This window comes from Ambystoma mexicanum, chromosome 2q (assembly GCF_040938575.1).
Source record: "Ambystoma mexicanum isolate Mex_15411 chromosome 2q, UKY_AmexF1_1, whole genome shotgun sequence".
NCBI lineage: Eukaryota > Metazoa > Chordata > Amphibia > Caudata > Ambystomatidae > Ambystoma > Ambystoma mexicanum.
Window position 1 is genome coordinate 1,296,391,651 of NC_090924.1, and position 24,359 is coordinate 1,296,416,009.

Here is a 24,359-nt window from a genome sequence, read left to right on the forward strand (position 1 = left end):
CGTGTGGGAGCGGATCAGCCAATTATCAAGATATGGATAGACATGGATCCGCTTGAGGAGCAGATGCATTGCCACCAGAGCCAAACATTTCGTGAACACTCTTGGAGAGACTTCAGGTCGAAGGGCAGGGCCTTGAACTGATAGTGCTGCCCTGGGCCATGAATGGCAGGAACTGTCAATGCTTTGCGTGAATTGGCACGTGAAAGTAGGCATCCTCCAGGTCCAAGGTCGCCAGGAAATCCCATTCCTTGTGCTGCAACTTGACAATCCTGAACTTCTGGGAATTCAGGTACTTGTTGAGCCGTCTTAAGTCTAGGATTGTAAGCCACCCTCCTGTTTTCTTCCATGCCAGAAAGTATCTGGAGTACACTCCGGAGCCCCGGAGGCACTGGGGGATGGGCTCTATGGCCCCCCTTCTTAACATGGCCTGAACCTCCTGCAGCAGCTGGGTCATATGATGTTCTTGACGCACCACAGGAGGAATGCAAGGACACCCGTATAAGAATTCCAAGGTGTGCCCCTGATGGGGAACGTCCAGAACCCATTTATCTGTAGTGATGGTCTTCCACTTGTCAACAAAGTTTGCTAGCCGGCCGCCCACTACGGTGCGAAAGTGAGGGCCCCTATCCACGGCCGTTTCGGCGGCTTCGTCATGGCCTGTGGGTGACGACGATAACGCTTGCCCCTGCTGCCGAAGGTCTGCAAGAACCCTCTGTACGCCTGTTGGGTGGTAGGGAGGGTTGGCAATAGGGTGCAGAGTATCCCTTGGAGGTTCTGCCTGATTTCCCTCTTGACAAAAGGTCCTACTTTACCTCAAGTATCCACAGGGACTGTGTCGGTCTTAATGAACTGGACCATCTCATCCACCACCTTTCCAGACAAAACTGTTAATGTCGAAAGGCATGTCCACCACTTTGGACTGCATGTTCGCCCTGAAGTCTGTAACCTTGAACGACCTTAGCATCGAAGGGCTACACCGTTGCCCATCTGTTGGAAGCCAGAGTCTGCAATATCCAGAACTACCGTGATTGCATGGTGCGGGACCACCTCCCCCTCCTGGAATATGGCCAGGGCATTAGCCTTCTTGTTTACTGGCAGGAAGTCCAGGATCGGCCCAAGCTTGTACCAGTGTTCCCGATCATACCGCGATAAGATGGCCAAAGCGTTGGCCGCCTTGACGGTGGAAGCCATAGTGTAAATGATGTGCTTCCCCATCGCATCCAGCTTCTTCCCCCTCCTGCTACGGAGGAGCACTATAGACGCACATTATGTGTACGCCGAGCGTTTCCTTGCGACGGCAGCATAAGTCTAGAGAAGTCTGAGATCTTAGGCACCAGGAGGGCCGAGTCCGACACCCTATACTTCTTCTCCAGTCGATATCTTTTGGTAGGGCTGGTATTCAGTGTCTTCAACAGCTCCAGCCCTTCCTCCCAAACATATTCCGGCAGTGGGATGGGCATGACCGTCTTCCGTGAAGACTCCTAGCGCTGAAAAAGGAATCCCTCCTTTTCTACAGGGACCAAATTTAACAGGGCAGAAACACTTGACAGATTGCTATGGAAGGAGCCCACCTCGTCCAGGGGCGAAGCCCTGGCAGGGTCATCCGTGCCCAGAGGCTCACAATCAGTATCAGTATGGGTCGATGCAGTGTCCGTGCCTGTGTTGGTATGTGCAGGCACCTCCCTTACTGTGGTCAATGGTCTCTGGGGCGGTGCTGGAGGCGGTGTCGCAAGCCAATATTTCAGATCTGTGGGGCTGGGTTGTCTCCTTGGCCTGGCAGGGCTTGATGAGCGCCTTGACCTTGCTGGACTCTTCCTAGGGGTACTCCTCACAGGAGGTCTCGGAGGGCTATTACTCGGCCCAGGAACCGGAGCAGCAGGTAGCCTCTGCTTGAACTCCGACACCAACGTGTGTAGGGTTGTCAAGCTGTCCAAAGACATGCAATTCGGAGCGTGGCGTGACTGGGAATGCAGGTGCCGGCTCCGGGCTGAAACGTGGGCCAAAAGGCATCTCCGGCTCCCCTCTCAGGGAACCCTCCTGGGATAGGGGGACTCCCCTCAAGGTCCTAATAGTAACCTACGGGGGGGTAGTTCTCGTCGGAGCTAGTATATATCCATGGAGATGAACCCTGCGAAAAATGTAGGCTTGCCTGGGACACCTTCCCCACCCGGGGGAGAAAATCTGTAGGGGGCAGCACCTCCCTCAATACTTAGGGAAGCAGGCAATGATGGGGGCCTGTTTATGCACATGCTCCAGAGTCTTGGGCGCAGGGAATGGGTCCTTCCCGAACTGGGTCCCGCAGCCACGGTGACCATAGCGGGATCGTCAGTGTGCTGTTTAGCCTTCTTTTGGATCCTCTGGCCAGAGGTATCCTCAAAGAATCTCAACCTCTTCTCTGAGGGAGCGCACTCTTATGACTGCACGATCCTGGATGAGGCATGGCTGTGCCCGGAAGCCTAGTCAGAAGCCCTCCCCCCACTTTGAGCCACGCTGCTAACCTGCAGTAATGGTCCTTCCAGGTCTTCGACAGGGAAACCAAAGAAAATCTCGCATCCCTCCTCATCAGGGTCAGGACGCAGGCAATATAGGTACTTGAGGCGCGATCCTCCACGTACATGTTCCAAAACCCGCACTTTGCGCAGAGCTTGAAGAGACTCCTCTTCTCTTCCGACATCTTTGCAGTGCGAACTAGGCCCAAGCCTGGGCCTTCAAACTTCCAAGAGAACATTTGCGATGGAAGGTGATCTTTGCCGACAATCAGTCCGTGCTGCCGGTAGTCGAGCGACGGTTGGAACAATTTCGGTCGAAAAAGACTAATTTTGGAGAAAAACTCAAAATATCAAAAAAGGCTCGAAGATCGATACGAGAGGACTACCAACACTGAAACGCACAGTAATAATCTGAAGATGGCCACCAGGGTTGGAGCTTAGGGAGATGACCGTCATTGGATCGGGGTAGTATGACCCAAAGGACAGGGATTGGTTATATAGTAAAATGCTGTGTTCAGGCTAAAGCGAAAATGCTTTTTTTTTCTTTAACGAGGATTCGTAGCCTGACGACAGGAAATATTCATGAGCAAGTGAATCCATGCCAGACCCCATGCTGGAGAAGAGCTTGCTTTGGCATTCAGAGTTGCAGCTTGGACCACCAGGCTGTCATGAGTGGGGTACCTTGAAAGGAAGTCTGGGTCGGAGGTTGCTGCTTTGTATTTCTTTACAAGATCCTTGTCCACTGCTTTAACAGAGCATGGTTTTTCCATAACTCCAACAAAGGTTCCACCCAGTGTACCCATCAAAAATTTCTGTAAAGGTCATACTAATCTCTATCAGGGGGTCCCCATCCCAAGACATTTGTCACTTTTGCCATCATCTTTCTGTAAACTGCTTTAGTATGGGCTTGTGGATCAGGCTCTGGAATGGTGTCTTCACCACTAGCACCCTTAGATCTTCAGATTTTTACTCCACGATTCAGTGTTGGGAGGCCTCTTGTATCGCTCTTCAAGCTTTTTTTGATATTTCGAGTTTTTCTACAAAATTAGTCTTTTTCGACTAACATTGTTCCAATTCGGTGCTAATTCGGTTAGCCTGTCCTCTTCAGACTGGAACTCCCCAGGGACTGAAGTCGGTTTTAATGGCTCAAATCCAAATGGAATCGGGTCGCTGTCCTTGTCGAAAATGCTTTGGAACAAACCCATGACATGGATTTTGGGGTAAACCTCAAAAATGAGGATTGCGCCACTGTCGACGTACATTTCGAAGTTGGCGTAGACACAACATTGAAGTGCGTAGTGGCTGACTACGTTGAGGGCTCTCAAACCACTGTTGAGGTCTTAACTGTGCCCGGGCTCTTGGGTGCGCAGGAAGGCCAGGACTCAAGACCCTGCCAGCCTGGTCAGGCACAATGGGCTTGACAGTCGTCTTCTTTTGCCTCCCGAGGAGGAAGCAGGGGACCTGCTTTCTCGAGGACGACCAACAATTTTGAGTTAAATTCTTCAAACTTTTCCACCGAAACTTCCCTGCCTGTCAGGTGAGCAGTCCAATGAAAAGTACCTCTGTCGTCTCTTCTTTGATGAAGACGACAAAAGACGGTTTTCACTTGTCCAATGGGATCCTATTTTAATGTTTTTTCAACCTCTTTTTAAATTTCTCCAGTGCCCTGGATCTTGCCCTCATCGGATCTACACTTGGAAGGCGTTGTGCTGGGCAATGTTGATGCAAAATGCTTGAGAGCCAATTTAGATGCCCACTTCTTCAAAGCCTTCGGTGCCATGTTTTGGCATGATCCACAAACGGTGGCGGCATGATCACCACCAACGCACCACAGACCTTGAGGGTTGGTCAAGGACATTTTTTGTTGCAATCTCAAAACCTTTGTAAACAGGAGGGATGTATACTAATTGACCTTTTCACAATTGACCTCGGGAGAATTTACCTAATTTAAAAGGTCAATTGGGACATATATGCGGGGGGGGGGAAACCCGTGCAATCCCCAACCCAAACCAAAAAACCCAGCAACCCACCATCCAATCCCCTTATATTATTTATAATCCAAAACCAACCCAGTACATGTATAAAATACCTAAAATAATATCAAGGTCAATTGTGAAAGTTCTTTCTGAGGCTTGAAGGTTAGTTTCTGAGAAGCATACAGAGCATGCTGAAAAAAGGAACTGAGGTCACGGAGCGGGCTATGATTACCGATGCCACGCTCGGACTCGACGACAGCACCAAAGATACTCTCTGCCAGAGCCGCACAGAGCCCTCTGATGTCAAAAGTGTCAGAGGTCTGCTGCAGCAGGAAGAATATATCTTGGATTGTGTCCTCCCGTAGATTTCTAATCTATTAGAAACACGCATTGGCAATGCCAACAGTTTAGGCTTGTGTGCAGGCATGGGACAGGCACTTACCAGGCACTGCCATATTGGTATTAACTAGCCATTGATGGTAGAAGGTGTAAAATGGTGCGAGTACCTGGGTGTATGATAGCAGTACCTGGCAAATGCCTAAAACCTATACACAAGACAAAACTGTTGGCTTTGCCAATGCCTGTTTTGAACATGACTTCAGTGAAGTACATGCATAATGCTTATAAATCAAGTGGATGAAGGCATATCTGGCTAAGACATTTCTGTTACACCAGATGCGCGTTTACAACTCCAGTTGGTAAGGTTTGATTAAATGGAGCTCAGAGTTCCCATGGCGTGGTGTTTAGGGTGGGGAGGAGCATGAACTGGGTGGGAATGGCCATGAGGAGTAGCATGGCCAAGGGCAGACAATGCGTGGACAAATAACCAAACAACTACAAGCTTTGTATCTCTCCTCATATGCCATTTGTCACTATCTGTACTCTAAGGCAATAGTTTCGACATATAGGTAATAGCCCAAAATAAAAAGGTTCAGAGTGAAGGACACAGAAGAAAGAACAGAGGAAAATTGTGTTGGCGGCTTTGGATATAAATAAATGTCATCAAATCTGCCATAGCTGGTGCCAAGTAGACTGTATGAAGCTATGCCCAGAGTCAAATGGTGGCTGATAAAAAAGAAAATGTATGGAGTGGATTGCACCAGGAACGAACTTCAAAGTTGAGTAACCTGTAGGAGGAATGCATCTATTATAAATGATCATTTAAAAAACGATAACTAAAATAGTTTGAGAAAACAACGTACCTCCCTCCAGAAGACATACAGTGTTCCACAGACAATGATGATGGACGAAATTAAGATTTTTATTATCAAATTCTTTGTTAAGATGCTGTCTTTCAAGTTTCTTGGAGGCTTTCTAATTACATCTCTGTCCACAGGTTCCACTCCGAGGCTTAAAAAATACAAAAACAAATTAATGTCTGTTGGTCGCTATTGCAGTTGATTTGTTAAAAAGTTAAGTAATTATGATTAAACAGCAAGTACTTTCAGGATTTTCCGAAAGCCAGGTCTTCTTGATAGATGCTTGCCTTCCGTAGAAGAACAAATTACTTACCTCAGTAATATTCTTTCTGATGGATGTTCCTGTAATGGATTCCTCATCTATAATATTATATCTACAGAACTGAGGAGGGAGGGGAGCAAGAGGACATTATCTAAACCAGGAAACTCTGGAGGACTGATTCACTGAAGCAAGATTCCATCCCTGAAGAGTAATCCAAACATTAATGTTTGGCTAACGTGTGTCGCAATGGCCATTTGGAAAATGGCCAACACAGGGATCCTCTTCTGCAGGTCAGAAGTGGCAGCCAGGGGTCTGTTTGAATGAGCCCCGAGACAATCAAGTACCTTTCAAAGCCAGATTGAAATTTTGATATGCAGAGAATGAGCCCTTCCTGCATGAACACCAGGATAACCCCCAAAAAGTTGGCCATCTTTCCTAACATCCCTTGCCCGAGAGAGGGCCTTTCTGAGGGACTGCATGGCTCCATGCAATGGAATTGCTCCTTTGCCTACGAGGGATGAGGCAGAGGGAAAGAAAAAACACAGGAGAATGTATCTTTTGAAGGTTTTGGAAGTCCAAGAACATCTTTGGAAGGTAAGACGGTCTCACGCTGAACGCCACCTTCAAATTGAAGTAAATAAACCAGTAGGGCGGTCTAAAAGACCACGCCTGGATCTCATTCACTTGCCGTGCAGAAATTATAGCAACCACGAAAAACACCTTAAAAGGTGAGCAACCTTAATGAACAGGAATGCAGGGGCTCAGAGTGCCCATCATGAAAGTCAACACTTAATTGAATTCCCTTGCAAAAACAATAAACTGGTGCAGGGTTCTCGTTGCAGAAACCAGGATCTGGTTTCACAGTCACAGTAAAAATTGCATGACAGAGGAGATTGTGAAGAAAGAGCTCAGAGGCTCTTAAAGATAGATGGCGGCCAGAAAACCCTTCAGAATGGCAATCTGCAGATGTGTATGGGTCCAAGGAAACATCAGAGCACAGGAGGTAGGACAGCTGAAAGGGTTTTACTTCTATGTATTCCAAAGGCATGCACAATGGAGTGGGTCCTCAAATGCATCAGTCAGTGTTGACAGCAAGAATTCTCCCCGTAATCTCAAACGTTCTTTCTATGATTTAGGGCAGGAACTCAGACACTCCAGGGAAACACTCTAATGGGAATAAAACCCTGTGATGAGGCACGTGATGTTCAGCGTTCGTCTACCGGCCTGCCTAATGTAGTGTAGAGCAGGGTCCTAGTAGCGTTTCACTCTTTGTGGTACTCCAATAGGAAATAGTGATTAGTGTTATGGTAAGCAATGCTCACTAGCAGTCGCAAGTATTTTAGCAAGGTACAAATATTACCATGAACTCAGGACAATGGGCGGAGTCAAGAGGAACTAGAATGTCTTTGTAGGAAGAAGAGCTTTGGAAGCGGATTCTAGGGAAGCAAGACTTTAGTTATCCAAAGGGAGAGGGACAGAAGGTAGAGCAAGGAAAAGCTTGAAAATAGAGAAGAAACAGAATATAACACTCACAAGTGTTTTGTAGCGATGTAGTAACGCGTCCTGGCTCCTGCTTCCAGCTTTCATGTACCGACTGTTAGGCAGAATTCTCAGAAATGTGCTAATTCCCTCCACCTTAGAGACCCCCAGAAACTTTGCTGGATTTTGAGGACTTATTTTTTTTTAACCTGGACAGAGTGTGACCCTTTTTCCCGTTCATGTATTTTAATGTGAATTTTACCTCTCTGATTCTTTTGGTTATGTAGTCTGACAAACTCCATAGGCATCATCTTTTACATTGTGGCACAGAGCAAGTCTTTCAGATTTCCTCAAGGTTTAAATACCTTCTCTGGGATAAACTGTTTCCCAGAGCAGTAAAGTGAAATTGACTTTACTTACCATTGTAACTTTCTAGACCTAGCACACACTATCTCACAATAGAGTGCTGGAGGGGTTACTTAGTATCCCCTGTGTCTAGATTCTCATGAACATTTTTATGTTACCCTTTCCCCACTGAATGGCTGGTGGCAGTGGTTTTGTTTGTACTACCATTGTATGTCTTTACCGCGGGCTGCGTTCGCGGCTCCGGTAAAGTAACAGCTGGAGCCATCCTTTTCAAAATGGTGCTGAGCCATCTTTGACAAAATGACCCCCAGTCTTCTTTTTTTCGCCAGTTCTTTGTGGAAAGGTCCTTCTAGAGATTTTCTCTCTGCACCAAACCCGGTTTGGTATCTTTGTTAATTTCGCCTCCAGGAATGAAACCCGCCTCTGGCTCCAGAGTGTCTGGGGTAGGCAGGAAGTGAGGGAGGTGCATGAAACTCCCTGTTCTTAGTCTCCTAGGAGACCCAAATGCACTCTGTGGCGATTGGCTAGCTGACTGTCTGGCAAGGACAGCCACCCTGTCAGTCTAAAAAAATAGATACCTCTCACGATCAATGGCAATGTATCGTGTTGGCCGAAAACCAACCGTCTCATGTACTAAACGTCAGAAATACAGACTCATAAGTTTAACCTGTGTGTGGCCATTTTAATGTAGCAAGAATCGCCATTTTGTTCTCTAACGTTTGTTCATTGCTTTTTGTTCTAAACTGCTTAGCCGACAGCTTATTCTGCTTATTCTGCTTCACTGTTACATTGTTGTTCAACGTGAAAGAGCAAGGCCGCGAGGCCGGGAGTTATTCGTTGAAACATAACGTGGGCAGCCACAGAGAGGATTGCCCAATCCCCTCCCGCATATAGCCTTGGAGGAGAGCAACACTGCATTTAATCATTTCACTGATGCCAGCTAGTCTTGTTAATATGGTAAAAATGCTAGAAAGGACCAGTTAAAGGCTTGAATTATGCTTTCCTTACAGCTCCCCTTTCCTAAACCCAGTAGAGCGTGCGGACTCCCAGGACACGAACAGCAAATAGGAGATAGCAAGGCCTGGAATGCGACTCTTCCCCCGTACGCAGCTTGCAAGAACAGAAGCACTGTGTTCTGTTCAACAAAGAAATTCTTTTTCTTTTTTTTTTATTATTGTGTTAACTGAATTTCAGTTTTTACAAAGTCTTGCTTCCACTATTGTTTTATGGATGTTTTCCATTTAAAGTTTTCCAGATGAAGTGACCAAGAAATATGTCTCTAGACTCACAATGTTGCATATTGTTGCTAAAATAGATGTTTGAAGGTGTCATATTCGTCAAAATTGTCAATCACCAAACCCAGTTCAAAGAAACTATACAATGGGCGGTGTTAAACATGTCATGACTGATTGTAAGATGTCCATTTTGTATATATGTAACTGATGTACGTTATTTGCTCTCTTGCGTCCCTCGAGGTCTGGAGAAACACGTCGCGGGGCGTGAGACCAAGTTGGCCAACTGAGACTATCTGCTTTGCAATTAACCCTAGCTTTTGGGAATACAACCTCGTGTCTGGCGTATCAGTTTGTGTGTGGTGATTTGCCTTGTTTCCACTATGCGAGGGTCCCCTAGGGCCCCCTTCCAGATGGCGCCCGAATAGGGACCCTCACCCACTTGTTCCATCGTGTATGTAGTAAAATAAGGAAGGCGGAGAGAACGGCGAGGACGGGACGATTGAGCCGGGATCAAGAGGTGTTCGGGGCGCCCTGCGTAAGTGATGAGAAACTCCTTTGCAGATCTGCACACAACTGATCCCTGATCGACGTGCCCGGCCAGAGAACAAGGAGGCGAGGGTCCCGAAACGAGGCAGAACCAACATACGCAGACACAACGTCATTGGTTGCGTCAGTATACGGACAAATTGTGTCTTTAAAAGACAAATTGACTAATCAGGTGAGTCGTGCCCCGATTCGTAAGTAATCCTGATATTGGTTGAGAGTTGATTTTGCAAAATCAAACACCCAGAGTAAGTTTGATTAGCCAAGGGTAAGGTTAAAACATGCCTGGGGTGTTGTCCACCCTAGAGGGGTTTTTCCGCTGCAGTAGGCAATCTTTGGAAATTGGCCAAGTTGCACCACCTGGGAGAACGCCGCCGTATGAGATGTATGTGAAGTATGGTGTGGGTGCGATAATGTTCTGTGAGATTTGGCATAAGCAAACCATAAAACAAGACGACCTTCAGTGGCCAGTTAATGGGAGTTTTGAAATGGAGAGAATAGATAACTTGGAAAAGGTGTTGATAAGAAAGAAAACGCGTCCTGCAGCACTTGATATGCTTAGGGACTGGAGGAGGGAAGCAATGCTCCTATCTAGAAGTAGAGAGAAACATGCACGCAGGCATAAGTCAAAAGCGGAGAAAGCTGAGGAAAAGGAGGAGGAGTGGAGCAATAGTTTGAGGAAGGCAAATAGATGCGATCAATTGAATATTGAAGAAATATACCCACAACGAGAATTGCATATAGCAGACGAATTAATAGAGAAAATGTTGACTGATGCAAAGCGGGGTCCAAGACTAGAAAGTAAAATGAGCGCGTCAATAACCATCGTTCAGCCCCCTCCTGATGCCCAGCCCCTCCCAACTGTTCAAATCCCAGCACAGCCGCAGACCGCACACTTAGCACCTCCTATTAGCCAGGCAGGACGGTAACAGTCACTTCCCGTTCCTGTTGTCCCATCTGCACCTTCCGCCCTAGAAACAGACAGTCCCGTCCGTCCCTCTCGTGGTTGAACTTAAAGCTACAGAGGTGAGAGATGGGACTGGACAAAGCAGATGCACAAGAGTGACCCGTAGTGCGATTAGCAAGGAGAGGAAATGGGAGTTGCAACAACAGGCAGAGATGTACTTAGACGGGAACGATGGGATGGCAGCATTGGATTCGATGTACGACTTCCGAAGAAGCAATGAAGGACAGGTAGTGTTGGAATGCATGGGTGAATAATTAGTGGGAAGATGGAAACAGTTAATTGGGAAATTGCCGATGCAGCGATTGTTGGATTTTAATGCATTAGCACGTTGTAGAGAAAGAGATGAAGAAATAAGGGAACATGTATATGGACTTTTTGAGCTTAAAAATGAACTTGCTAATGAATATGCTGAAATGTTTACCACACCTGGGTAAAGGAGTAAGGATATTGGGAAAGGGAGGACGCAAAAGGCGATAGTTGATGAATTTTTATTGTTAAAACAGATGGGGGAGGATTTGAGAGCATGCTTATTGAAGACAAGGGTGCTACTTCAGCAAGTAGCGGGACACAATAGAGGGAGAGGAAACGCACAAGGAAGGAGTAATTCAAATATGCATGGAGGGCCGATGGGGCAGAATCAGTGTGCGTATTGCAGAGAGGAAGGACACTGGCGAGCGCAATGTCCACACTTGCAAAATATAGGCGGGTATGGTCAGAGAAGGCAGCACAGAGGGCACCCAAGAACAAATGGTCACAACAGAAACTATATGCAGCTGCACCAGAATAATCAAGGGAATGGTGCACAGAATCAAGGTCAGGCTCCGAATCAAACTACTTTTACCCAGAGCCAAAATCAGCAGTGTATACAAAATGGAAATAGAGGAAGAGGCGGGAACATTTTTGATACTCAATCGGGTGCATATTACAATAATAGCAGTGACTACACTTCGGATGATGTGTTGTTACCGCAATAGGACAGCCCACGACAGGGGTCGGAACCGGTGTCCATTCCTGTGAATCAGAAAGGACCCTACGTAGAGATGAAAGTCGGGAATGAAGAGCATAGATTCCTCGTAAATACGGGGGCACAGACGTGCTCGATAGACCATCACTTGGTTCCAGATATACCTCTGTCAGAGCGGCAAAATATATCAGTAGGGTTTGCAGGTACCCCGGTAATAAATCCCGAGTCCAAATCAGTAGCAGTGACAATAGGGCCTTTTACTGAACATTGTCCATTTCTTTTAACAGAGAATTGTGGGGAAAATCTCCTGGGATTAAATTTATTGAAAAAACTAAGCGCAGTTATCGACTGTACACCAGATGGGGTATTCTTGACCATTTCTCCTCAGAACATGTCAACATCTGAATTTGTGACTAAACCTTTAACAGGGGAATTGAGTGAGGTGCCAACTTGTATTTGGGCAGTGAATGACAATGATGTGGGATGCTTGAAGATAGAGCCAGTGAAAATTGTTTTAAAAGAAGGAGTAACGTTACCGCGCAACCCGCAGTATAAAATTTCAGCAGAAGGAGAGAATGGATTGAAAAGTATTGTTTCTGATTTGGTGAAATTGGGAGTGATTGAAGAGATTACAGGCAGCACATGCAACAGCCCCATTCTTCCAGTGTATAAGAAAGGGGGTAATGAGGTACTGTACCGTTTTATAATTGATTTGCGTGCATTAAACAAAGTAGTAGATCCCCAATTCCCGTTAGTTCCAGATGTTACCACAATTCTGACCATGATTCCTGCTTCGGGAGAATACTTTAGCGTGATTGACTTAAAGAATGCTTTCTTTAGCATTCCAGTGGACAAGGACAGTAGATATTTGTTCGCGTTCACATTCGGAGGACGGTCATTCACATTCACGCGCATTCCACAAGGGTACACGGAAAGTCTGAGTATTTACAGCAGGGCATTGAAGGAACAACTAGATATGCTAGAGCTGCCAGCAGGTTGTGTGCTATTACAATACATAGATGATTTGCTAATAGCGGCAGATACAGAGGAGATGTGTAAAAAGTGCACTGTGTTATTGTTGTCACACCTAGCAGCACATGGCCATAAAGCAAGCTTGAAGAAGTTTCAGTATAATCGAAAGGAGGTGGCTTATTTGGGTTACCTACTTTCGAAAGAAGGGAGAAGACTAACGCCAGAGCGCATAGAGAGTATTTCTTTTATGCCTATTCCAAAAACACAGAAAGGAGTCAGAGCCATAATAGGCATGGCTTCTTATTGCCGGCAGTGGATTGGAAACTTTGCGTTAATTGTGAAGCCAATGGTGCCATTGACGAAAAAGGATGTTGTGATGCCTTTGCAGTGGAATGAAGAATGTCAGAGCATTTGAGTCATTGAAAACTGCATTATGTTCTGCTCCAGTTTTGGGCACACCAAATTATGAGAACATTTTTAGACTGTATGTGAAAGTGAAGGATGTGCATTGGCTATTTTGACACAGGAACAAGGTGGAAGAAATAGGCCGTGCGGCTATTTTTCTTCCACGCTGGATCATGTAGCGCGCGCATTACCACGATGTTTGCAAGCTGTTGCAGCGGCTGCTGCGTCAGTGAAACAAACGGAAGCGATGGTATTGGGGCACACTTTAATCTTGATGCTGCCACATGTCATAGATGTTCTATTAAACAGAACACAGACATAACATCTCACCTCTGCTAGATTGACTAGATATGAAATTACCCTATTCGCGCCCCACATTCAAATTATGAGGTGTAGCGCTTTGAATCCTGCAGAATTAATGCCACTACCCACGGAAGAACCTGATGACAATGAATCACCTCCCCATGATTGTTTAATGGTTACTGAGAAAGAAACAAAGGGGAGAATTGATTTAAGCGACACCCCACAGAAAGAGCCAGATGGAGTTATTTTGTGACGGCTCCTGTTTTAAATTACCTGATGGCACATCAACTGCCGCCTATGCGATCACCACACTAGAAAGTAATGTAGAAAGCAAAAGAATCCCCTACAACTCGGCACAAGCCGCAGAGATAATGGCCTTGACCAGAGCTTGTGAGATTTCTGAGAATCTGAGCGTGAATATATATACTGACAGCCAGTACGCCTTTGGCGTAGTTCATAACTTTGGCCGACTGTGGGCTGAGAGGGGTTTCTTGACATCACATGGGGCCAGAATTCAACATGGCCCTTTGATTGTACGATTACTGTCTGCACTCACGTTTCCTAAGCGCCTAGCAATAGTGAAACGCGAGGCGCATAAAAAAGTAACATGTAAAGTGGGAGAGGGAAACGCATTTGCAGACAGGATTGCGAAACAAACTGCCACTGATTTAAATACCAAAATGATGACAGTACAGTCTGAGGAATTGCCATGTATGATAGAAGATGGGATTGTCACTGTCAAAGAAATGCAGGCCGAAGCTACTGCTGATGAGATACAAGGATGGGCGGAGGGCTCTGCTGAATTAGATTTGGAGGGTTGTTGGGCGGACAAGGGAAAAAAAACTGGATGTTGCCAAATTCCTATGAGATTGCAATGGTCACAATGGCCCACAGCCCTACTCATATTTGTGCCAAAAAAATAATCCAGCACCTAGCCACGGTATGGGAGAATGTAAACATAAAAAAGAATGCAGAACGGTTGGTTCAGAACTGCATCACGTGTTTACAACACAATGTAGGGAAGGGAACAGTGACTCTAACAGGCAGTTTTGGGCTAGTGGTGATATGTGCATTTAGCAAATGGGTGGAAGCATATCCTGTGAAAGATTGCACAGCAATGAGCACGACGAAAGTAATGTTAAAGGAATCCTTTTCCTGTTTTGGCCTGCCCCCGTGGTCTCCAGATCGATAAGTGATTTCATTGTTCCAGACATCCGATGTTGGCCGGTCTTATTGAACGTCACAATGGAATCTTAAAATCTAAGATTAGTAAGATATGTGCGGGAAGTAAGTTGAGTTGGGTGGGCGCATTACCATTAGCGCTATTGTGTTTGCAAGGACTGGGCTCTCACCGTATGAAATTGTCATGGGGAGGCCGGCGAATGTTTGGTGCGCACCTCAGCCTAAGCGGCTTTGCGAAGTCGAGCATCCTGAGCATCCTGTGCCTAGTACTTATTGTGGACTTTTAATACAAAAACTGCGTTTGATTCATCAGCAGGTGCAGGAGGCTTCACCCGTGAGGTATACTGGTTCGGGGCACGTGCTGGAGCCAGGAGGCTGGGTGCTACTTAAAAACTTTGAACGAAAATCATCGTTAGCACCCAGATGGCGTGGCCCCTATCAAGTACTTCTGGCAACACAAACGGCGATCCGTGTGGATGGGAGGAAGGCGTGGATTCATGCCATGCACGCCAAAAAGATCCCACCGACGCTGAAAGACTTGCCTGATCGAGGCGACCAGAAAGAAACAGCAGCTCCAGAAACGAAAGAAACGGTTGCCAGTCCCCTACTACAGGATCTGCCTAATCCTGAAGTGAAGCTTGAAGCGAAGCCTGGAAAGATTGCTATAAAGGAGGAAGGGCAGAGTGCCCCAACTTTGGCCAGCAGAATCTGCATCACCGCTGGCCGACACAAAGCGTGGACCACTTTGGCGCCCACCAGCATCTGCCATTGTGCCACAGCCTGAAACGAAATCTGCATCACCGCTGCAGCGCCCACAGCCACTTGTCATTGCGCCATAGGACTCCGAGTTTGAGTCTGGGAGTGCACCCACACTGTTTATTGACCACACTGTACCAGGAGCTAGACGGTACAATCTACGACTTTGGAAGAAGGAGTGATCGAACCTGCATTTAATTGATCTTTTCATCATTGCCCCTGGTTCCCATCATGGATGGAGAGGGAATTGGAGGTCTAGAGGAGAAAAGCGCGAGAGTTGAGCAAATCGGGCAGCTCAAGACTCGTGGGTCCTCGGTGCGAGCATAAAAATCCATGTGTCCTGAACCCGAGCGAACAAGCGGGGCGCACATGGTACAAAGGCAATTGATAAACTGCTCTGGAATTCTTTTGAGCAAATATGGAAATGCATAACGATCTAGCTTAACGAGTAAGCAATCCAGGCTGCTAAGAACTGGCAGAATAAACTGTTGACATTCATCGAACTCATTGACATTCGGACGAGTGCCACAAGGAGAGATATTCACGACCACTGCGGAAGAAGGAGGACTGTGAGAGAGAGGATGCCAGAACCAGCTTTAGCCTCCTCCTGCACCGCTGCTGATAACAAATTAGGTATAAAGACTGACAAATTAGAGAAAGCACATTGTCGAAAAAACTGTATGCTGATCCTGACGATAGTTATGTGTGTCATGAGTATGTTGGCACCAACAATGACAGCATTGATACTATGGTACGTGCAAGCAACACACCCATTAAAGTTGTTCCTGCCAGTAATTAATATCTCCACTACTGAAAGCTTAGTTCATGTAATCACTTACACCTTGTCCCCAACGGAGGAGAGGCACAGAGAAGGATATGGGAATAATACATTACTGCTTATAATGAACATGACATGCAATTTTAAAGAAAAATAATTGCTGGGTATGCGCCCATTTACCACAACATGCTGGAAAGGGAATAGGTTGGTATGTGCAGCCATTACTATTAAGTTCTGCATGCAGTGCATCGCTAAATGCATTATTTTATGGGAAATGGAATAAGAGTGATACGGATCAATTAGACAAAACAAACTAATGAATTTGAGGAAATAATTATGAGACCCGTAGGTTGTTCTATATTTCATAAAGCATGAATGATAATCCAAAAACCTACGCCTAAACCTGTACAACAAGATAGATTGTCTGTACCATCCAAAACATCAGTAATCACGTTTTGTGTAAGAGCAGAAGGAAATAAAGATGCAATGCTCCCTTCCTATACAGTGACTTATAGCCCACAAACTGTCCCTTTTTGCCTAAAGAAGAGAGGCTCCTACTTAGTAGGAACGTTCACAGGATGTATGAATACAGCGGTTCTCAAGAGAGAACTAGAACCAGTGTATGTGGGTGATCCTGTTTATTTTATATGCGGAGAAAAAGCGTATCCTTGGTTACCCAGAAACTGGGGAGGCACATGTTATTTGGGTCTACTGTTCCCAGGAGTTTTCCTCTTAGAGACAGCAGATGTAGCCAGGTTATCCAGATCTAGGCCGCAAAGAAGCACAGAAGATGCTTTGAGAACAGAAGACTTAGCAAATTCATTCGTACCATTTTTGGGCCAAGCTATAAATTCCTATAACATAAGGCAACTATCCAGAGTATTAGAGAGCACAATAAACATAACAGATATACTATACAAACATGACGTTGGAGGAAAAAGGAATCAGGTTAATGACGCTACAAAATAGAATGGCTCTTGATGTAATCTTGGTTGATCGTGGTGGAGTTTGCAAAATCGTGGGATCAGCGTGCTGCGTATTCGTAAACGACTCCTCCCCTATGATTTTTGAAGCGATAAAGTTACACGTTCTGAGCTCTGAACTCCATATCATGGATGGGAACTGGGAGGCAGGGTCCTGGTTCTGGGAGATATTACATGCTTGGGGGTGGAAGTTAATTGCAATACTAGTAGTAGTGTTCGGAATATTTATGACTTGCTGTTGTTGCATACACTGTCTGGCCCTAGTTTGCACTGAGATAAGTGAAGAGTGTATGCATATGGTAACCCAAAAAAAAACATATGGCGAAGATAATAAAGATACTCATGAAATGAAAACAAAAGAATTTATGGCCATAAATATTGGTGGAAATGAAGACGCTTATAGTAGCATGCAAGATTCAGGTTCAAAATCAAATTCAGATACTTCAGATACATCATCAGAGGAGGATGCAATGTATGGATGAGGAGTTTGGCAATCGGCCAAAAGGAGGGTTCGTCAGTCTAGAAAAATAGATACCTCTCACGATCAATGGCAATGTATCGTGTTGGCCGAAAACCAACCGTCTCATGTACTAAATGTCAGAAATACAGACTCATAAGTTTAACCTGTATGCGGCCATGTTAATGTAGCAAGAATCGCCATTTTGTTCTCTAACGTTTGCTCAATGCTTTTTGTTCTAAACTGCTTAGCCGACAGTTTATTCTGCTTCACTGTTACATAGTTGTTCAACGCGAAAGAGCAAGGCCGCGAGGCCGGGAGTTATTCGTTGAAACATAAAGTGGGCAGCCACAGAGAGGAATGCCCAATCCCCTCCCGCATATAGCCTTGGAGGAGAGCAACACAGCATTTAATCATTTCACTGATGCCAGCTAGTCTTGTTAATATGGTAGAAATGCTAGAAAGGAACAGTTAAAGGCTTGAATTATGCTTTCCTTACGGCCCCCCTTTCCTAAGCCCAGTAGAGCGTGCTGGCTCCCAGGACACGAATAGCAAATAGGAGATAGCAAGGCCTGGAATGCGACTCTTCCCCCGTACGCAGCTTGCTCGCAAGAACAGAATCACTGTGTTCTGTTCAACAAAGAAATAGGTCTCTAGACTTGCAATGTTGCATATTGTTGCTAAAATAGATGTTTGAAGGTGTCATATTTGTCGAAATTGTCAATCATCAAACCCAGTTCAAAGAAACTATACAATGGGCGATGTTAAACATGTCATGACTGATTGTAAGATGTCCATTTTGTATATATGTAACTGATGTACGTTATTTGCTCTCTTGCGTCCCTCGAGGTCTGGAAACACACGTCGCGGGGCGTGAGACCGAGTTGGCCAACTAAGACTATTTGCTTTGCAACAAACCCTAGCTTTTGGGAATACAACCTCGTGTCTGGCGTATCAGTTTGCGTGTGGAGATTTGCCTAGTTTCCACTACGCGAGGGTCCCCTAGGGGCCCCTTCCACCCCTTGCTGGGTGAGTAACAGCTAGGCTGGAATGAAGGGAGAGAACAGATTAAAAAAGTATTTTGGCTTGGAAGGCAGAGTCGACCACTGGACGAAGGAACCGAAGAAGAACTTGAAGAGGGCGCCTGCTGCAACTCCTGGACCGTTGGTTTGCCCGGTGAAGCCCTGCTGCAGTGCCGAAATGCCAAGTTTGCATGGACAGAGAAGCCCCTGCAAGGACGACTTCTCCCTTTGAGTTGGTGGGACCAATCAACTCCAAAGTAAGCCACCTGGACATCCATCGTTGAGCTGGTTGAATTTACACAGAGTGGCTGATGGAAACCATAGAGCCAGGGAGAGGAACACCAGATTGTGTGCGTTGCTTTTAAGCTGGCCTAGAGCTTTTGGAAGATCCTCCGGACTCCCAAGAAGCATGACTGACCAAGCCTGAGCCCCGTCAACAGAGTGCGGCACCCCAGAAGCAAGGAAAGCCCACCTCAACAGTCAGGAACCGCATTGTTGCTATTTGCCGTCGACGCGAGGAGCTGAAACGCGAAACAGCCACTGAAAGTGAAGTTTGCTGGTTGCTAGTTTTAACTGTCCCAGTGCATTGAAGGAGTCCCCCAACATCCTCCTTCTTGTCCCCACGACTGAGGCGCAGGAACAGTGAGATCTGCAGAGCAGCACAGGAACAAAAGTCATTAGCTGCATCTTTTCTTCATTTCTAAGGTACTGTAAAACAAGTCTAAGAGAACTTAATCTCTTACTGTAGAAGTGCTTGTAACTTCGCACAACTCACAAGTCTAATCAGCTTGTGGCCCTATATTTGATTTTCTTTTCATCAAAAACTCCCAAGAACGTGTGCAAAGACTTTTCCATTTACTTACCAGAAGTGCTTCATCATATCGAAGACTTTTGCCCATTGACTTTGGCTTAGCCTATTGAATTGTAGGACTCTTCAAAAAGGATCTAAAAGTGTTTTGCCCTGCTTAAGAAATTTGTGATCTCTTGTGTTCTAATAACCTGAGTGTACTGAATGCCAACAGTAAGATATTAATGTCCCCATCACCCTAGTTATTGAAGTCACCTGTGGGTGTAGGTTGTGTCTGTGGCCCATCCCAAAAGGGTCTTGTCTGATTCAGAAACTCAGAGTGTATAGTATTGAAGTGTATTTGTGTGTTACTATTATATTGCTCCCTTCTGAAGACGGCTTTATAACTGATAAATTAATGACATGCATTACTTACCGTAAAAGCATTTCTGATGATTGTATCTGCTTAGATTCACATGCTGTGCATATGGTCCGACATCCAGTGGTAACCGCAGAGTATCTTGTCTTTCGAGGGACCGAAAGGGGACGTCGACATAGGCGTGTCTGAAACACTTTCCCTATCGTGACATGTGTAGTACCCAAAATCCCTCACGCGCCGAAGTCCCTCCGATTGTATTTTTTCTGCCATGAGGGAGCCCAAGGCTATAGTGAGTGAGTAACATGAAGAGAGAAAGTAGTAAGAAGTCTATGTTCCTTCCACCCCGAGCGTGGAGGCAGGGAGGGCGCATGTGAATCTAAGCAGATACAATCATCAGAAATGCTTTTACGGTAAGTAATGCATGTCTTCTGATGCTTGTTAATCTGCTTAGAATCACATGCTGTGCATAGACTAGCGAGCAGTACCCGGAGTTGGAGGTGGGTTGTGAGAAGGAACAGTAGAAAAAAGATGTCTTAGTACTGCTTGTCCCACCTGAGAATCAGACCTAGAATGAGTGTCTAGGCAATAGTGTTTTGTAAAGGTGTGTACAGAACTTCAGGTTGCCGCTTTGCAAATGGACTCTAGCGGAACATTTGCAATGAACGCTATGGATGCCCCAGTGCCTTGAGTAGAATGTGCTCTAGGCTTGAAGGGCAGTTGTCTCTTTGCCAGAGTTTAACATAGTGTGATGCATTTGACAATCCACCTTGATATTGCTGATTTAGAGACAGGGTCCCCTTCTCTACCAGCTGCCACTGAAACAAAGAATTGTTTAGTTTTCCTCAGTGGTTTAGTTCTATCCATGTAGAACATGACTGCCCTGCGCACATCTAGTGTGTGAAGGCTTCTTTCGGCCATGTTAGTAGGTCTCTGGAAGAATGTCGGTAGTTCGATTGACTGGTTCACATGGAACTTCGAAATTAATTTTGGCGCATATATGGGATGTGTGCGCAGAACTACTTTATCTTTGTGGACTGTATCAAAGGGGTCCAAAACCGAGAGGGCCTGTAGTTCGCTAACTCTTCTGATAGAAGTGATAGCTACTAGAAAGGCGGTCTTGTAAGTCAGGTCTTTCAGACTAGCTCTATGCATAGGCCCAAAAGGGGGTCCCATGAGCCTAGTTAAAACCACATTTAGATCCTACCCAGAGGCTGGGTAAGTGATGGGGGATAAATTCTTTTAACCCCTTCCATAAAGGCTTTAATCACAGGTATTTTCCACCACGACACCTTCTGCTGTGATGTGGTATAGGCTGACAATGCCGCTAGGTGAACCTTTAAGTAATTGAAGACTAACCCAGAGTCCAACAGATGGGTTAGATATAACACAATGTGTGAAGGCGAGCAATCGGTGGGATTGACGCCTTTGGAACTGCACCAGATGACAAAACATTTCCATTTGCTGGCATAGCAAAAACATGTGTTAGGCTTTCTTGCCTCCCTCAGTATGTCCATGCATCTCTGAGGGAGTTGCAGATGTCCAAACTCTATGACCTCAGGAGCCAGGCTGCTAAGTTCAGAGTTTGTGGGCATGGGTGCAGAGCCTCCCCCCTGTCTTGAGACAACATGTTGTACGGGCAGGGCAGCTTGGCTGGTGGGGAGAAGGACATTTCCATCAGGTGCGCGAACCAAGGTTGGCGGGCCCACATGGGAGCCACCAGAATCATGGTCACTGGTTCCTGGTGCATCTTGTGTACTATTTTGTTCAGAAGGGGAGTCGGGGGGGGGGGGGAAGCGTAGACAAATTTCCCCAACCAAGTTATCCAGAGACCGTTCCCCTTGGATCGGTTCTGGGGGTACCTGGAGGCGTAGTCTTGGCATTGGGCGTTCTCCTGAGTAGCAAAGAGGTCGATCTCTGGGAACCCCCATTCTGCGAAGACATTGGATACAATGTCTTCGTGCAGTCGCGATTCGTACTCTTCTGGCAGAGGAAAATCTCTGCCGAGTACGTCTGCCAGAAGATTGAGTTCCCCTGGAACTTGTTGGGATATCAGGAACATCTTGTGTTTGAGAACCCATATCCAGATGTTTTGGGACAGCTTGGATAGCCCTGGAGAGTGAGTGCCGCCCTGTTTGTTCAGGTAATACATTGCTGTTGTGCTGTTGGTTAGGACCAGCACTGTCTTCCCTTGCAGTTGCTCCTGAAAGGCTTTCAGTGCTTTGAACACTGCTAGTAGCTCCAGTAGGTTTATATGGTTGGACGCTACCTGAGGGGACCACACTCTGTGCGCTTTCTGCTGAAGCAGGTGAGCCCCCCACCCCGTGAGAGATGCGTCTGTCGTGAGAGTGGCTTCCACTGCAGGGGTGGTGAAGGTTTTCCCCTTCAAGAGGTTCTCCCTCGACCACCACTGCAGAGAGAGAACGAGGGCTGGCGAGACAACTAACATATCTTTCCATTGTCCGCTGGCCTGACACACTGGCTGTTGAGTCACTCTTGCATGGGACGCATGCGCAGCCGCGCGTGGGGAACCAAGTATATGCATGACGCCATCATTCCTAGCAAACGCATAGCTTTGCGTACCGTCACCTCTCGACTGGCTACATACTGAGGAACCTGAGAGAGCATGTTCCGAACCCTCTCGCTAGAAGGGAAGACTAGACCGTCTTCCGTACATATTAGAGACCCCAGGAACTGTTTTACTTGGCTGGGGACTAAGCTGGATTTCTTTTCGTTGATAGAAAAACCCAGGCTGAACAGTAGGTCCACTGTTTTTTGGGTGTTTGAAAAACAAACGTCGAACGAGTCCCCCGTGATGAGCCAATCTTCGAGGTAAGGGTAAACTGGAATTGAAAGTCTGCGCAGGTGTGCCGCTGCCACTGCCAGGACCTTGGTAAACACCCTTGGCGCCGAGGCTATGCCGAAGGGGAGTACCTTGAACTGGTAGTGTTTGTCCCGAATCACGAACCTTAGGACTTTTCTGTGCGCATTGAATATGAAAGTATGAATCTTTCATATGCAATGTTGTCATGAATTCCCCCTGTTTTAGCAATGGGATCACCTCTTGCAGTGTTAGCATGCAAAACCTCTGAGGCTTTATGAACTTGTTTGCTGGGCGCAGGACTAGAACAGGACGCATGGTGAGATTCTTTTTGGGTACAAGGAAGTACACTGAATAGATACCCTCGTTTACCTGAAGAATCGGGACGGCTTCTATGGCGTCCTTTCCCAGCAGCGCTTCCACCTCTTGGATCAGGATCTGCAGATGTTCCGGTGAAAGGCGTTGATGTTTTGGCGGTCTGAACTGTGGAGGTCGGGCGAATTCCACGCAGTAACCGTGGGCGACTGTCTTTAAGACCCACTGGTCTGAAGTAATCCTTGGACTTGGTGGTCATTTCTGACCAGCAGTTGATGCTCCTCTGGAATTGGAGCCTCTGCCTCTATTCTTTCCGCGCTTCTGACCCCTCTGGGGGTAGTAAGTGGGGCTTGCAACAGGTTGACTTGAGTTGATGTTGCCCGTGCCGAAGTTGTTTTGAGCGGCGCGGGCTTGACCTCGAAAGGACCGCTGAGAATTACTGCCCCTCTGTGAAGAGGGTTTCTGGGAAATCTGGTGCAGCGACTTAATAGTCTCGTGCTCCTTCTTGGCTGTCTCCAACGCATTGTCTACCGCCTTCCCGAAGAGGTTGGTCTCTTCGATGGGTTTGTTGATAATGGATCCCTGGGTCTCAGGCCTGAAGCCCGATGTGCGCAGCCACACGTGCCTCTTTAGGAGAGTACCCTGTGCGAGAGACCTGCCTGCTGTCTCTGCGGTGTCCAGGGTATTCTTTACCACATTCTGATTGCCAAGTTTGCCCTCTGAGACTATGGCGAGAAGCTTGGCTCTGGTTGGTTCCGGAACCTCTTGAAGGCCTTCCTGGAGTAGGTTCCATTGCGCGTCGACGTAGCTTGCTAGTAACATCCTGTTATTGGCAATCCGGACGGTATAGGCCGCCGCCGACGTAACTCGTTTACCTAAGGCATACAACCTTTTGGACTCCTTGTCCGGGGGTGACTCTCCGAATTGCTCCGTGGTCCACTTGGATGACCCAAATGGACCTAGCGGAGTAGGAACTGTGTTCTCCGTCCTAAGGCGTTGAGAGGATCTCCTCAGGGTGCTTGAGAGGGGTACCTGGCTTTCTTCGCAAGAGTCTACGGGATCGTCTTCCCAATCCGTGAAAAACTTTGGCGGATTGGCCCATAACTGTGGGCGGAACGGTACTAGGCCCACCGCTGTAGCAATCCTATTAATGCTCTTACGGATAGTCACCAAATCTTCGGGAGACAACGCCTCCGATGATGTGTCGGCAGTGAAAATGTCTTCCGCGGGTCCAGAAGGACCAGCGGATGGCTTCTCGGGTAGAGGCCTACTCGTAGTTTCTGGGCCTGTACGGCCCTTGGAAACCTTGGAATCCGTCGAAGTTTCTTGTTCTGAAACGTCGGCGCGTATAGTTTGGGGAGTAGCGCCCTTGTTATGTTTGTTATGCCCAGTCGTCATGCGCTGCTGCGGATACGGGGAAGGCTTTGGATCAGACCGATCCGTGGGCGCCGCCGAAGTTTCTGGCGGACCCGTTGGCGCTTTGGCCTTCTTCGACGAAGTCGTCGAGGAGGGCGCTTGGGTTGTGTGCTTTGTGCGGTGCGATTGTACGCCCCTGTCACCGGGTGTGGTCCCTGTAGCAAGACTTGAGTCGAGCCTGCAAGGGTCGGGGACGGGCGTGGCAGTCTGTAACGTCTGCGTTGGACGTTTGGTCATCCGATGTACCCCCGTCACTTTCGGCTGGTGTCGCGGCAGGGGAGGGAGGCTCCACGCGTGACATACCAT

The 24,359-nt window shown here is 46.9% G+C and overlaps 1 protein-coding gene across 6 annotated transcripts in view; it reads right to left on the minus strand.

Annotated features, from left to right (window-relative positions):
- ATP2C1 (ATPase secretory pathway Ca2+ transporting 1) overlaps positions 1–24,359 on the minus strand; it is a 1,883,161-nt gene that overhangs the window by 118,385 nt on the left and 1,740,417 nt on the right. For all 6 annotated transcript variants that reach the window (XM_069648728.1, XM_069648731.1, XM_069648729.1 and 3 more), the window contains one exon: positions 5,668–5,815. In XM_069648728.1, the coding sequence (XP_069504829.1) occupies positions 5,668–5,815 (148 nt within the window). The remainder of the gene's footprint in view (positions 1–5,667; positions 5,816–24,359) is intronic.